A 16,787-nucleotide genomic window follows, 5' to 3' on the forward strand; every position below is an offset into this window, starting at 1 on the left:
TTCTTCAATTTCTTCATCTAAAGGTGGGATTTCATGGCCAACAAGCTGTAGTCAGAGCTCCACGTCTGCTCCTGGGAAAGTTTTGCAATCCAACACCTGATTTCTGAATCTCTGCTGACCATAACGAAGTCTATCTGATACCTTCCAGTGTCTCCAGGTCTCGTTCACATATACAGCCGTCTTTTGTGGTGTTTGAACCAAGCATTAGCAAGGACTAAATTATGTTCAGTGCAGAATTCAACTAGCCGACTTCCTCTTTCATTCCTTTGTCCCAATCCAAATAAAATTTCTGGGTCAACATACCCATCATGAACTGACTGAAGGAACCACTTACAGTATCAAACTCTAGCGAAACTGTCAGGTCCTCTTAAATGCTGGGCAGTGGTGGGTTTATATGGTTTGGCTTTTAAAAGTTTTGCTGGAGTTCTTTCCAAGAGAGCTCCTATTTCATCAAGCCTTTCCTCTGTTAAAACAGTACATCTTTTGTGTGTTTTCTTGTTAAGATAACCTGGTGGTGCGGAACTTCTTCACTAAATTTCATAACATATTCCTATGGGGAGGGAGGGTGCCAGGAAATTTGTGAATGAATTGAAAGCGGCATTAACAGAAGAATTCTTTGCATAACACAACACAATGAATACATGATGTTCTAATGAATATATCACTCAAACACATGATGACTTTTGTATTCATACAGAAACTATGCTATATTAAAGCTAACCGGGAGAGTTGGCCATGAGGTTGGGGGCGCGCAGCTGTGAACTTGTATCCGGGAGATGGTGGGTTTGAGCCCCGCTATCAGCATACTTGAAGATGGTTTTCCGTGGTTTCCCATTTTCACACCAGGCAAATGCAGGGGCTGTACCTTAATTAAGGCCAGGCCACTTCCTTCCCACTCCTAGCCCTTTCCTGCCCCATCGTTGCCATAAGACCTATCTATTCTATGTTGGTGCGACACAAAGCCAATTGTAAAAAAAAAATTAAAGTTAACACGTTGAACACAATATCAATGTTAAACTAAACTATTGCAGAAGATCACCTCAGCCGAACTGGTCAAACCAGTCACTCGGCCATCCAATTGCCTTTCCACACAAGCTCCCCAGACACTCGCCCGAAGCTAAACGAAAGACCCTGTAGAGAGAGAGTGAGTGTGTGTGTGTGTGTGTGTGTGTGTGTGTGTACACTGAGCAGCATGAAAAACGCAACACTTCAATTTCTTTCAAAACTGAAATTTATTTTAAATTTATGATACTCTTATGATCTTATGACACTAATCCACTATGTTATAATAGAATACTGTGGTATGGTCCCATCTAAGCATCTGACAATGAAAAGAAAAGACAATTATAAACAAATAGAACTAATTAAGCCAGAGACGCACATTTCAAGGAAATATTGAGTAAGCTCATAAAAGTAATGCACTTCTGTTTTGATGTTATACACTTCACACTTTTACTTCATAGACCTTGAAGACAATCTTGGGGACCTCTGTTTGCATCTTCAAAAGCATGCATTGCCACCTCTTGCACCAATGATGGCATTCAACCTTTCAGGCCTGCTCCTGATTAATGCGGTAATGTCCTGTTGAGAAATCATTTCCAACTCTTCCAGGAGCACATTCCATAGGTCCTGTAGGGTCTCTGGATAGTGCTGACAGGATCTTTTCCCCAACTGGTCCCAAACGTGCTCAATAGGATTCAAATCAGGGCTTCGAGCAGGCCAAGTCATAGCACGAATCCCTGTTTCATCCAAGAACGCTTGCACAAATCTCACATGTGGGCATGCATTGTCATGCATTAGTGTACAATCATCACCAATAATGGAGTGAAAGGCACAACATGCTCCAGAAGAATTTCTTCCACATATCGATGTGCGGTAAGCCTCCCATTCTCCACGAAGACCAAATCTGTCCTAGCAGCTTTATTGATTCCTGCCCATACTACCACAGAACCACCAGGAAAAGGCGCCCTGAATGAGAATGTGCAAGGGGAATACCTTTCCCCTGGCCTTCTCCAGATTCTCTCTCTTCCGTCAGGTGATCGGAGGCCAAATCGCGACTCATCGGTAAATAACACTTGATCCCATTGTTGTACTGTCCAGCTAAGATGTTCCCTTGCGAAATGTAGTCGAGCTGTGCGATGCTCTCTGGTGAGTTCAGACCTGTAGCAGGACTTTTGGACTTAAGCACTCAATGTGGAGTGCTGTGCAGTGCACGCAGACTCCCCAACACTCTCTGTCACGGAGACATGCATTGCATGCGCGTAACAGCTTCTGATTTGTGCTTCTATCTAGCGAACATTTCTTGAACTATCACAAACGTAGTAAGATATATTCACAGACAAAGCATTAATCTTTCGTTTAATACGTATATCTATCGACTTTTTATCAATTACATATGATATATCGCGTTTGAAAAACCAACAAGTTCTGTTGTTGACATCATGGCAGCTACAGAGGTGAGATATCTGTTAGGTTCCACCTATTCAATACTAATTACGTGTTGATTGATATTACTAATAACTTTTATTCAACTTGGGACCGGTTTCAACACATAAAATGTCATCATCAGCCATGAAATGAATCACAAATATATAAGCAAAGACATAATAATCAAAACTATTGTGGATACATATTATGCTGTTGCTCTTCTGTGTTGTTGCTAAGTAGGCCTAAATTGTACATTCATTACAATTCACAGTGGTTACTTCTATATTACTGTATTATATCACCATAGACACTGATACTCCCTTAAGTTTGTTTAATTTCTGTAAATTTTACATTTTTCGTTTTTTCATGTGACCATTTTTTGGTGAGCACCCCCTGTATCCACCCCTAAGTGTATAGAAATCATAGAAATCAATTTTAGAGAATGTTGCACATTAAGAGTCTTTCAAAATCATTAACATTTTAATTACGTATGAATTTGATTATTTATTTGTATAGTTTATAAAGTAAATAAACCAATGATAAAATGAAGAACCATGATTAAAAAACCTTTCTTCCTGCACCTTAGCCACACTTTATTGCTATTGTTCCTCCACACGCAGTAAAAATTTAATTTCAAATTCTGAAACCGAGGAAAAGTTTTTTAAAAGCACACATACCTGCAACAATCCATCTCGAATGATAACGGAGCGGGGTAAATTTCTGCTTACAGCAGTCCAATCAATACTTATGGGCTGATCTCCTGTAGCTGAACATGTGATGTTAGCATCGCTCCCTGGTCTCACTATTTGGCGATTAGGATGGAGATGAATCCGGGGTGGTGCTAAAAGGGGAAAAAAAAAACGTTCATAAGTGAGGAACAGAATAAACAAGATAAAAGCACTCAGTTTATTACTCACATACAGAGTGTAACAAAAAGATAGGCCAAACCTGAGTCCTGAATGTGGTGATGTATCCCTGCGACCGCAGGTTGGTGCATGTATGTATCGATACTGATGGAGGGCATCTTGAACATTTCATGTAAGGAAGAGTTTCATGTGGTATACTGGTAATTCTGTTCCTGTCTGTTTCCCATGATTAATATGCTATGTAAAGTTATAGAAAATGAGTTCTAACATGGAAATAAAGCATTTCCAGGCGCATGTCCATATAACATATTTTCTTCTTCTACATGTGAGGAATGTGTCCTGAAAGTTTGGCTGTACCTAATTGTTACATCCTGTATAAATGACCCTACATATAAGTTTGATTCTCAGCAAGTTAATCTTTAAGGTACTGAAGAGCTAAAGAATATAATCATACGGTAGAATTTACCAGACCTAAACCAAACTTCATGATGCTTCAAGTGTTTGAGATTTCTTGTACCAGTTATCCCCAGCATTTCCAGCAGACCATTCGTGTGTTCATTATCTTCCATAGGATGAAGGAACAAAAGCTTCGTCAAAGTGTCTTAGGTATCACCATGATATCAGACACAGTTCTTCATCAGAGCACATACTACAAGTCGCTAATTGAACTTTGGAAAACTGTCAACCTACGTTAAAGTTCATTGAGTCATTATAATAATTGTTTTAGGGGTGATGGTGGACTGCAGATGTGACACAGACCCCATCTTGCCATGTATCTGAGTTGTTAACAAGCCACTGTGCATGTTGGTGTTGGTTCTGCACAGGTGAAGTATTTCTCCACAAATACTTTGTTTCCTAGACCTTCTAAACATGCACTTGACCAGTGACTGCTATGCTGAACTGCTTTGTGATAATTTTCAATGTCTCATGGAAGTCTTATACCTATACAATCTCTCTAGACATTTCCCATCCACTGGTACATAACATGTTACATTGAGTTCCAGTATTTTGCTAAGCTAGAAAAAGTCCTACATGATAACAGGTGCCATATCCTATGATCTTTGGCACTGGAGTGTATTTTTAATGTAACCCATAAAATTAGTAGTGGCTGATCTGGTGAAATGTTGCATCAGTCTTAAAAAGAAGAAAGAAAAGCAAGCAGGATTCAGGTTTCAGTGTACAACTTCTCAGCTTAGCCAGTTTAAGAGAACGTATCCTCTACAGTTAACTTTTTACAGAATACATAGTATGCATTCCAATACAGTTTGCAGAGTGTAATAGTATAACACAAGAAATTCACAGGATTTTCTCATGTATTGCAAATGTTTATGAGTTGAGAGGGTGACGGTTCTCAACTTGATTTAGCAACATCGCCTCACAAAGTCCATCTGGATTCACCCGTGAAGCAATCTAATTGGCTAACTTCTGCAGCTGATAAAATGATAACGGCACGAGATATCGAATTACGTTTTTCAAATTATTTATCAGTATGGCCAATTCTCTTATGCTCATATACCCAGTTCACATTGTTTCTGACCACCCTGAATAATGTACGTATATAACAAATAAATGCTAAATTGGAAATTATTTGTTTATTGAGAACAAAAGTCCATTTCAAGAGTGAACAACAGTAGTTTTATCAATAAGCAACAGTACCTGTCTCTAAGTCCTGGTGGACTTGTCACTATAGCATATTCCATGCTGAGGTTCTCTGGTTAGAACTCGCTATGTTCTTTTATAATTATCTGCATTTATGAAGGCAAATCCTGTAGTTTGTAATCTGGTATCACTCATATGAAGAAGATCTATGAAAATCCTCCTCCACCTCCTCTTCCTCCTCATCATTATCATCATGCAATCATTACTACAAGTATGTAATCTTATACATAATAATCATAAGAACACACAAATACACATGCAAACATTATGCAGACATTTAGGATAATTATTCAGGATAATTATGACAAATGTGCTTTCCAGTGGAAGCGATGCAGAATTGTGCAATTGATACACAGTGATATATTTAAACACAACAGCCACAGATTTCGATGGGTCCTCTTGGAAGAAAAACAAACAAACAACTTGGGTGCACAAGACAACATTTACATTCATAGCACGTCAACAGTATTGTGAGAATTTGGTTTTATGTGAATAATTATAGAGTTTACATTATCAATAAGCAATTAGAATCAAACAAAGCTTTTACTTGGGAATGAAGTAAGAAGAAGATTCTGTAAAGTTTTAAACTGAGCTCCTATGAGTTTACTAATTATATTTATGAAAATACAATATTGTTTTAAATAAAGATATATGAGGAGTTGAGGTATGTATTGTTTTATTCCTAGGCACTCTCTTTTAAAATTAAAATTATTGTACAGTATTTCAGTCTTACCACACTGATGAGAAATTGCTGATTTTGTTGCCGTTTATGTTAAATATTTAACATACAGTACAAACACATATCTTTATTATATACAGGTATGCCTTTCAGCATTTAGTCTGCAAACCTCCGAATTTACTAAAAACTGCCTCGTTTAAAAATTGAGTCTAACTATCATAATCTTGGTCTCCCTCTACTTCTCTTGCCCTCCATGATCGAGTCCATTGTTCTTGTAGGTAACCTACCCTCCTATATTTGCCTCATATGACCCCACCACCGAAGCTGGTTTATACGTACAGTTTCATGAAGCGAGTTCATTCCTAAGTCTTAATCTCGCCACTGTGAATACCCTCCTCTCATTGTTTTCAGGGTACTTGGAATGAGGAGATCAAGGCTAAGTTAGGACTGTTTGTACCCACAATTCATTCTCGCTACTTTCATGTCTATTACTTCTAACTTACGAATAAGATATCCTGAGTCCACCCAGCTTTCACTCCTGTAAAGCAAAGTTGAACTGAAAACAGAGTGGTGTAAAGATAGTTTCGTTTAGGAGCCGACTTCTTTCTTACAGAATACTGTTGATTGCATCTGCGAGCTCAGTGCATTGGCTTTGTTGCACCTTTATTCAATCTCACTAAATAGACTACCATCCTGGGAGAATAGACATCCTAAATATTTGAAGTGATCTACCTGTTCCAGCTTTGCATTCCCAACCTGACATTCAATTCTCTAACCTACTGACATCACTTTACTCTTGGAAAGGCTAATTTCCATATCATACTTATTGTATATATTTTCGAGTTCCAAGATATTAGACTGCAGGCTTTCAGCACAATCTGCTATGAATGAATGCTGATCTGCATTTAGGGCAGTCACCCAGGTGGCAGATTCCCTATCTGTTGCTTTCCTAGCCTTTTCCTAAATGATTTCAAAGAAACTGGAAATTTATTGAATGTCTCCCTTGGTAAGTTATTCCAATCCCTAACTCCCCTTCCTATAAATGAATATTTGCCCCAGTTTGTCCTCTTGAATTCCAACTTTATCTTCATATTGTGATCTTTCCTACTTTTATAAACGCCACTCAAACTTATTCGTCTACTAATGTCATTCCACGCCATCTCTCCGCTGACAGCTCGGAACATAAATACGAAGTCATCGGCATAGGCCAAACTGCTTACTACATTACCACCCAACTGAATCCCTCGTTGCCACTTTATACATTTCAGCAGATGATCCATGTAAACTAACAACAAAGGTGAAAGATTACAGCCTTGTCTAACCTCTGAAACTACTTTGATCCAAGAACTCATTCTACCATCAATTAAATAGTTAAATCATTATAAAAGTGTCTTCAATAATTCACTATGTACAGAAAGGTCATTTATCCTACTTCATTAAAAGTGCAGAGATTGATCAATCAACTTTAGTCAAATTATGATGGAACAAATGCAGCCATCAACAAAAATTTAGTATTGAAATATTGGTTTTTTTTTTTTTTTTTTTTACTATTGTAGCTATATGATTGATAGCATCACTGCTTTCCCAAGTGGTCCTTGATGCCTGTACTATATATTATTTAAATTAATTTTTATTCAAAATTAAATAATTTCAAATAAAAACATCTGACATGTGCAAGGTGCATGAGCTGTGCAGGGTTTACACAATGAGGTACACTTTTCTAGATACTCATGTAAAACTTTCTACAGCAGAATAAGAACTACAATGCTGTTCTGCCAAGTTTAACACACAAGATGGTGCTGAATTTTGGATCTTTTATAAAATGTTAACATTTAAGAAACTAGAGATCTAGTAAGAAAAAATATAGAACATTTTCATGCAGCACCTATTAACACACTTGCTTATGGCTTTACCTTGAGGTTTTACTGTACACTTGCTGGTGTGGTCTTCCGTTAGCAATAAAAACAGAGTCAATTAAAGTATGATATCATTAATTTTCTTTGGGTTTATAAACACCACTTACATGATAACAACCGAGTACAGATGTATAAATTCTCTACAGTGAATTGATTGGATTGCCATTATGAATTATTGTGTTTAAAGTCAAGCAGCAGCAAATGAATTACATCTTGGTAAAAATAACATTAGTTGTTTTAAAAAAAATTGCCAATATGTTAGCCACTATAAAAAAGTCTACGTTATGGTATGTGGTAATATCTAATCAATATAAGAAAATATTTCCACCTAATCAATACTTTTATTTTACCTTTGGCAATTTATAAAATCATTAAGAATAACAGGGCAAGTTTTGATCGCTTTGCGATCATCATCAGCTGCATACACAAAAGCTTAGATAAAACAGCATAAAGCAATCACATAGTTAAATCTTTGTTGACTTTATGCTGTTTTATCTAAACTTTTGTGTATGCAGCCGATGATGATCACAGAGAGATCAAAACATGTCCTGTTATTCTTAATGATTTTATAAATTGCCAAAGGCAAAATAAAAGAAAGGTATCAATTAGGTGGAAATATTTTCTTAAATTGCTTAGATTACATTATCGATACGGCAATGAAGTGGATAGTTTGTAATATGTGGTAATATATCATAACCCACACACATTCATTTTTATTTTGTCCTCATCTTTCTCTTAAATCAAAGCTCACCACCACCATTATTTATATAGAAACCAAATTTTATTACTACAACCACTGCAAAGAAGAGAAATAATTAATCATTCAATTTCTTTTCTCAAAGTTGTAAACCAATGCTAAAAAAAAGAAAGAAAAAAGAAAAATCAGTAGAGAACATCACGCACTAGAACTTCACAACTTTATAAAGCAACCTAAGAAGAATGGAAAAATTATGGTATTACAGGAAATAAACTTATGGAAAGAACATTTTGTAAATACTGTAGACTATAAAACTGAACATTTTTCTAGACCATAGAGTTAAATAACTTCTCTATGAAGAAATCTGCACTTACTTGAAACAAAACATTACTAAGGATGGAACAACTTCATGTATTTTACATTCCTGGCATGGTAAAATCATTAAAAAATGTCATTTTTGTTTGAGAAGTTGTTAGACAATTTTTAAAATGTTTATTAAATATTTGATGTACCTCCATAATGTTGACATTTTATTGTATACTAAAATACCCAGCACTGCTCAAGGCTATATTTCAATGACTACCACGATGTCAGTTCTACTGCATACCAATGAAAATAAATAAATTTCAGGAAATTCAATCGTCAACAAAAATAACCAGTGTTTCGCTCCAGTGTGGCATGGGCTCATCAGTTGGATCCCGGACCTTCTCAAGACTCTGGCCGGCTACATACAGACCGTAAATAACAGGAGCACAACTGTCCTAACAATGTTTTATCGCAGCAAATGCTCGATGTGATGACCGTTTAGGTTTATGCACATTCGGGCCCGGTGTCCAATAGATCATCTTGCGCAATGAAGCTTCCAGGTGTAATTGTTTGACAGGCATCCATGATGAGTTGCCAGAGCTTGTCTGGGTTTTCCGGCGCTTGAGTGTAAACCAAGTTCTTCATATGCACCCACAAGAAGAAGTCTAACGGCGTTAAATCCGGTAATCTGGTAGGCCAAGAAACAGGGCCCCCCTCTTCCTATCCATTGCCCTGGCAGTACCTTATTCAAATGGTTATGAACGGGTAAAGTCAAATGTGGCAGAGCTCCATCCTGTTGCAACCACAATTTCAAATGATTGTGCAAGGGCACATTCTCCAGCAGGAGTGGGAGTTCCTGACACAGAAAGTGCAGGTGGCGCAGGCCCGTCCAATGGCCCTCAAAGAAATTAAGTCCAATCAGGCGATCACACATTCACTCCCAATTGTACTTGATGGGGTGCCTGTTGCACCCAGTGAGGATTGTCCGGATTCCAATAATGTATGCGTGGTGTATGACGTTCCCTTTGTTGTGGAAGCGCGATTCGTCCGAGAACAAGATGTGCAATAAAAATGCTGCATCACAGTCCAGCCTACCTAACAGCCACTGACAGAACTCTATTCAAGCTTTGAAATGCCACTCATGGAACTCTTGGTGTAGCTCTAGATGGTATGGGTGAATTTTATGTTCACGCAGTATTCGCCAGATGGACAGCTGGCTGGTGTTCACCTGCTGTGCAATCGCCCGTGTACTGATGTGTGGATTATTATGAGCTGCCTCCAGAATGGCCTCTTCTGTTTCACCCAATGTAACGGGCCTATTGGGAACTGGTGGCTGCTTGGAAATCATGCCTGTTGTACTTAGACATCTTTCAACACGGCAGAACGCCGTGAAAATAAATTTGACAGCAACTTCAACTGGGTCCTACTTTTGGCTTCTGCAAATATTTTGCGTTCTGCTTGTTGTGTCTTAAGGCAGTATGAATTCTAGTATATTCACAATTCATCATGAGTACACTCTGTTTTAATACACATATCTCAGATACACTACATCATACAAGTTTTGTATTCAGTTTCATTTCCATAATATTGGAGTTTACCTTGGAGCTGTTTGAGATTATAAAAAAGCTTGCTACTGTCTATAAGATGAAGATCTATTATTAGTTTCAGACACAAGGCTTTGTATTGAAAATGTGATAATTTTAATCACTCATATCATGTTTTTAAGAAGTGTTTAATGTTGTCTTTGAGATGTAATGTAAATTAGTTTTAGAGACCATGATGTAATTTTAATACTGACAATTGATTTTTTAATATGCTCACTATTGTTCAAGGTCATCATTTTAAGATTAAGTTAAGGCTGAGGATGCTCATTAAGTGAGCGAAACATGTCCCATAGAGAGATATAATTGTATGAAACTGTAACCACCTAAAGGTGGATAGTATTGAATAGGTGGACAATAAATAATTTCTGATTATAATTGTTGCTACATACCACTTAGTCGAGCATCTTGCCTCCTTACTCTCAAGTCTTCCCAGTCCAAAGTTTGCAACAGATTCGTAACACTAGACCTTTGTCAGAAATCACCAGAACAAATCACGTTGCTTTTCTCTGAATCCTTTCCAGTTCTCATATCAAGTAGTCCTGGTGGGGGTCACATACACTGGAACCATACTCTAATTGGGGTCTTACCAGAATATATTTAGAAGGAAATTAGCTGCCCAAAGTTTATCATATATTTAATTTCAAAGCGGCAACATCTTGAAATGTTGATCAATGAATAATAAGTGAAACAAATGAATGTACAGTTGAAGGAAATAATCAGTCTTGGACTTGATCATTATAATGATTGTCATATAAATAATTTTGTGAGTGACTAGCCAACAAGTTTATCTCGGGCGACTCATAACGCAAGGCAAAAGCTGATCCTCAATTCTCAATTGAATTAGGCATTTAAGAACTCTTCACCTTTCCTGGCAGCTTCTAGTTTACTCAAACAGTTGTCCAAATAAATACTAGCAGAATTTCCTCCATACAGTGGAGGTGGAGGGTAAGAAGGCCATGATGGAAACCTTCCGAATCCAAGTGGGTGGCATTAGTGGTTTAACACGCTGAATTATGTTTATTTATAGGCTGATTCGTGTACTTTGTGGCATATTGAGGTGTATAGTGCCCCAGTTGATTTTTATCTAACATACCTGTGCTCCCATTATAGAAACTTTTCACGAAATAAGTGTGCTGATTTTTTGCCAAGACAACAGCCATTTTGATTTATAATGTTCGGCGTTGATTTATATGTCCAGTAGCTTTAAGTGTATACAGAGAAGCTAAAGATAAACCAATGACATCTAGGCGGTAATTCCCACATATTACTAAAGGTAGCCGCTTGTTATCATATAAGCGTTCTGTGTCCATTAATCATTCAACGTCTGAATTAGGCTATGTTCTCAATATTTTTGTTTCTCTCTTCTTTCCATCTTTAACTCTCTTTTATCCCACTATAATACGTTCAATTCATGGTTTGCGTTTACAAGACGAAATAATTTACACATCCCTACTTTCTGATATATTCTACAGTTTCATAGTAATGATGTCTATGGGCCTAATAAATTATCATCATTGACAAATATATTCTGTAACTATATTATCGAGGTTATACATCCTGTACTATGGCTGCAAATGACACCAATAAGAGTACCACTGATAACAAAACACAATGTCAATTTTGCAGGCAAATGTATAAAGGCCTTAAGATACATATAAGTAAATCACACCCAGAGCAATACAGAGCCTGCTTGTTGAATCTATCTATGACTACACCTAGCCAGTCTAAAATTCCACCTTCAGATCCTATTCCTATTTCTAGTAAAAATGGTCAGTCAACGAAGTTGGAAATAACCTTTGATCAAAGAGAGCAAAAAAATAAACCTTACCACGACGAACTGAGTAAATGGCTAGATATTTTTCAGCATGAATTGAGTGATGCTGAATTCAATGAACAAGTCACCAATTTTGTAAACTTCCTTGCCACAGCTACAGACCTACTGCCAGGTCCAAAGAGTCCAGTTACTAGATATATTGAAGCTCGTAAACATGGCACTTACAAAAATAACAACCGACAGTATAAAACCTCCAGTAACCCACAGAGATCCTCTAAGAATGATCGTGAACGTTGGAAGGCTAAATTCGAGTATGAACTGACTCAATATGAATATTTTTACCAAAGGAGGAAAGCAATTAGAAAAATTTTAAGTGGCAAAAGAACTAATAATTTGAAACTAGAGAAAGATGTTGTTGAAGGATATTTTAGGAACAGATTTGAAACTCCTAATAATTGCATGAGAGACTCCTATATTGATTATACGAATGAAACCATAGATGATACAATTTCAATATCTCAAGAGTTAGTTTTCTCTGTTATCAAGAGCATAGCAATTGACACTAGCCCAGGTCCGGATAAGGTTTTATTGAAATCTGTTTATGATCCACTTGCTGCTAATATTTTAGCCCATATCATCAGAAGAATATTTGAAAGTGGGTTCATTCCTGAGGTTCTTAAGGCAGCGAGAACTGTTCTTATACATAAAGGCGGTGAAGAGAATGATCTGTCCAAATGGAGACCGATTAGTATTTGCTCCATTATTCGGCGCATATTAAGATCGTTGATAAAATTGTAAGGGAATACATCCCTTTGAACCAGTTCCAAAGAGGTTTTGTCATGACCCCTGGCTCTTTCATTAACGTGAATATTGTTGATGGCGTTTTACGAACAGCTGTAATGAAAAAGATTTCAGGCTGCGTAGTATTCCTCGACATCAGCAAAGCGTTCAATAGTATTGGACACAATCACTTAAAGGTGACAATAGAGAACTGTATACTATCCAGATCCATTAAGAAGTTACTAGTCAACCTTCTCACAGAAAACACAACACAAGTTCAAACTGCTCGTGGTCATACAGATAAGATAAACATCAAATGTGGAGTGATGCAAGGAGATCCCATTTCACCTTTCTTATTTAACTGGGGTATAAACCACATCCTTGATGAACTCACGGACATCAAAGTATCAAAAATGTATGGTTTTCAATTGAGTCCTAACACTGCACCTTTAACATCCCTATGCTTTGCCGACGATCTGGTGATCATAGCTAAAGACCAAGCAGCAGCTTCAATCCTAGTCACTTCTGTCATAAATCTGCTTCAAGAAATAGGTTTGCATATAAGTGCAGACAAATCAAATGCCATTATTATAGAAAATGGTAAACTTCATTCTGATGATATCATGACGGTCTCTGGAAACATTAGAAGTATAAATGATAGTGAAGAAATAAAATATTTAGGGGCAACTTTCAGACAGACTTTAGTCTTCAATGAACATCAGGTACTTGAAAAATTGAAAGCTAACTTAGATCAGATTACCAGGACTAACTTAATCCAACCGCATCAAAAATTGACTGTAATAAATCAGTTTATTGGCCCTACACTGATATACCCCTTCCAGACTGTTTCGGTTGAGAAAATTCCCAAATCAAGTCTGTTAAAAGCCGACAACATGATCAGAAGCACACTTGAAGAAATTCTACAACTTCCGAGTGACACACCGACAAGTATGATCTATTCGAGCCACAAATATAAAGGGTTAGCACTAATGCGTGCTACTTGGGAAGCGTACCTTCAACAGCTGAACATCAATCTTAAGCTAGAAGCTGTGAATGATTCACACGTAAATGCTGTTTGAAATTTCACAGCAATAAAAACTCGCTGCCTATCTGAACTTCAACTCAATGAAGAGACATCAACGAAATCTGTTAGACAACTGCGCGATATACTTAGAACACGCGAATTTGAAGCTTGGTGTGCATATCCACAAAAAGGAAGAGGTGTTGAGTTATTTGCTCAAGTTCCTGCTGCTAATTCTTGGGTTACCAGAAGAGATGGTTTAACTTGTTCGGAATGGAGGGAGATGTTGAAGATGACCGCGAAGGTTGCACCAGTACGTACTCTGCCGGGACGTTCTACCAGCACAGGCCACTGCAGACACTGCAGTGAGTATGAAACCTTACCACATGTGCTGGGGAGTTGCCCTCAAGGAGAACTGCTTAGGATCAAACGCCATAACATCATCAGAAACCTGATTGCTAATGCTCTTCGTCTCAAAAATCTAGAAGTGTACGAAGAAGTCCACTGCATCGCCGAAGGAGGCAACACTCGCAGGATTGATATTATAGCGATTGACAGACGGAGGAACGAAGCAGAAATTATTGATCCTACTGTATGCTTTGAATCTTCAGCCTCTCAGCCGACTGACGTAGACAATGAGAAAAAGGATATCTATAATCCAACCATCCCTTTTTTTCTTGAGTCGTATACCCTTAAAAAAAATTACGGTGACTGGACTTTTCTTTGGTGCGAGGGGAACAATTCCCAAATCTTTCGTCACATGGCAACAAAAATATAAACTAGCGAGAAGCCTACAAGATGTGATAGTCGTCTCACTCATCAAATACTCCGTTTCGATTCTTCGTCACCATTTATATGGAGTTCATGCCATTTAACATGGTTACTTGTAACCTATCATTTTTTTAAACATTAATCTTTTTATCTCCCCTCAAAATTGTTATTGTGTATTATTCTGTGTCTTATGGCAAATCTAGGATGTCCTAGATCAGACTAAATAAATAAATAAATAAAAATCTTTTCCAATGGCTGTAAAAAATATGTGAAGCCTTACATTTTACATCCATAGTAGATGTTAGGTCCAAACCAGCACTTTACCTTATTTATAGTAAGCAGGGAGGTGGAAGTCAAGTGCTATGACAATACCTAAAATCAGTATTAATAGTGAATGTGATCAGCAGTTAATCAATAATTATGTATATAGGAAGCTAGGAAGAAGAATACATGATAAAGGATAAAAGCGATACTTTCTACATTAAGACTGAAGATCCAGAGTGGTTCCTTCAAGATATGTGGATGCCTGCTTTAGTGATGAAGAGCTTGGATGGGTGAAAAGACAGTACATTTCTGAGATAAGTACATACTGTGAAATCTCTGTACAACAATTACAATACAACAATAATTGCCTCTATGACAATAAAATATCCTGTTCCCGGCATTATCCCATTGATTCACAGTAAAATTCATCTTGGTTTGACTATATTCTTGATAATGATAAATCTCTCTATTACAATTGGTCTTTCAGACCCCACTGACTACTTTCTTCCTGGTACTATCATAATAGGAACCATGAAAGAGTCAGGAAAAAATAAAGAAAATATGTAATTAGTCCACCTTGGTCAATACATTAAATGTAATTCAAAAAAACATGTCGCTGTCATTTGAAGCGCAGAAAACTGAATAAAATATCGGTATCTCTGGCAGGAGCTATGTCTTGTAAAACAGTCACAAATTTCCTTTTGAGTTTTGGTTGTGTTCTGGAGAATCATTTGGTGAAAATCAATGCAATAAGATCTGTGTGTGTTTCCTTGTCTCTAAAGAATATGAAACAATGGTCCTTTCTGGTGTTTGCAGTAGTGTGAATAGTGCTAAAAACAAATATAATACTCTGAACACTGTAGTTTTTTGTTAATATGAAAAACCAATTTTGATCAAGCAGAACAATAACAAGTTAGTAAATAACAGTCTACATACAGTGGAGGTGAAGGGTAAGATAAAGTGCTAACAATATTGTTGTAATCTTTTACAATGCCAGTAAGAAATATGTGAAGCCTTGCATTTAACATCCATAGTAGATGTTAGGTCGAAACCAGCACTTTACCTTAATTTTTTTATAGTAAGCAGGGAGGTGGAAGTCAAGTGCTATGAAAATACCTAAAATCAACTGAACATGAGGTAAGCTATTCTAGTTTTAATTTTCATGTAGTTTGAGTTTTGTTCTCTCAAATCTTGCTTTTGTCAGAATTACATTTTATGAACTGTGAGGTAATTAATGTAGTTCAATTGTACATATAACGGTAATTCCCTCTAGAACATATTTTCCTCTTGTCTGTTCATATCAGTGTATCGAGATTTCAATGTAGTGTGAGAATGTGGAATCCTTCACCATTCACATATTTCGTGCTTGTCTTCTTTTTGCATAATTCTTTTTTTCTTTTGTTCTGACTATCCTACATAGCATTCTGTCCTTGATGAATATCTGAACACTTTATTGTTCCCTTTCCATTACATACTTGTTCCAACATAAACAAACCTTGAAAAACTCAGTTCTTCATGTCACTTTACCTTTATTCAATATATTTCCGACTCCTAGTCATTAACTTGCAGTACATACTATCAGATAATGAGCCCTTTAAAAAACTGTTCTACTGAAGTACTCTCCAGGTCAGGATGTTTGTTTATTGATCCCTTAGGAATCACTAAACTTAGGTTTATCCATAGCTGAAAGGACTAGTTTTTTTTTAAACCTCAAATGCTCTAGATCTTATCATTTTGACTCATACAACAATAAATTTGTGATTGAATTTGCAGCTTATCTCAGTAAGTTAAAAGATAACACTAAACTAGAACAAAAAAATGACTCACCAGTGACTCTTAATCTTGCATTAGCTCGGAACTGTAAAGTGTTGCCTTTGTAACCCAGGCATGTATATTCACCCTCATCTGACTTCTGCACGTCGTTAATGTAGAGAAGGCCCTTATTCTGGTATGAATTAGAAGGCATGGAGCCTCCATCAGTTCTTGCCCAGCGAAGGAATAATTCTTCAGCTTCTGGAGATCC

At 37.0% G+C, this 16,787-nt stretch overlaps 1 protein-coding gene across 10 annotated transcripts in view; it reads right to left on the reverse strand.

Moving 5' to 3' along the window:
* trol (terribly reduced optic lobes) overlaps positions 1-16,787 on the reverse strand; it is a 918,151-nt gene that overhangs the window by 114,269 nt on the left and 787,095 nt on the right. For all 10 annotated transcript variants that reach the window (XM_067149795.2, XM_067149796.2, XM_067149794.2 and 7 more), the window contains 2 exons: positions 16,592-16,786; positions 3,105-3,268 (listed from right to left, as the gene is read on the reverse strand). In XM_067149795.2, the coding sequence (XP_067005896.2) occupies positions 3,105-3,268; positions 16,592-16,786 (359 nt within the window). The remainder of the gene's footprint in view (positions 1-3,104; positions 3,269-16,591; position 16,787) is intronic.

Source organism: Anabrus simplex, chromosome 6 (genome assembly GCF_040414725.1).
Source record: "Anabrus simplex isolate iqAnaSimp1 chromosome 6, ASM4041472v1, whole genome shotgun sequence".
Lineage (NCBI taxonomy): Eukaryota > Metazoa > Arthropoda > Insecta > Orthoptera > Tettigoniidae > Anabrus > Anabrus simplex.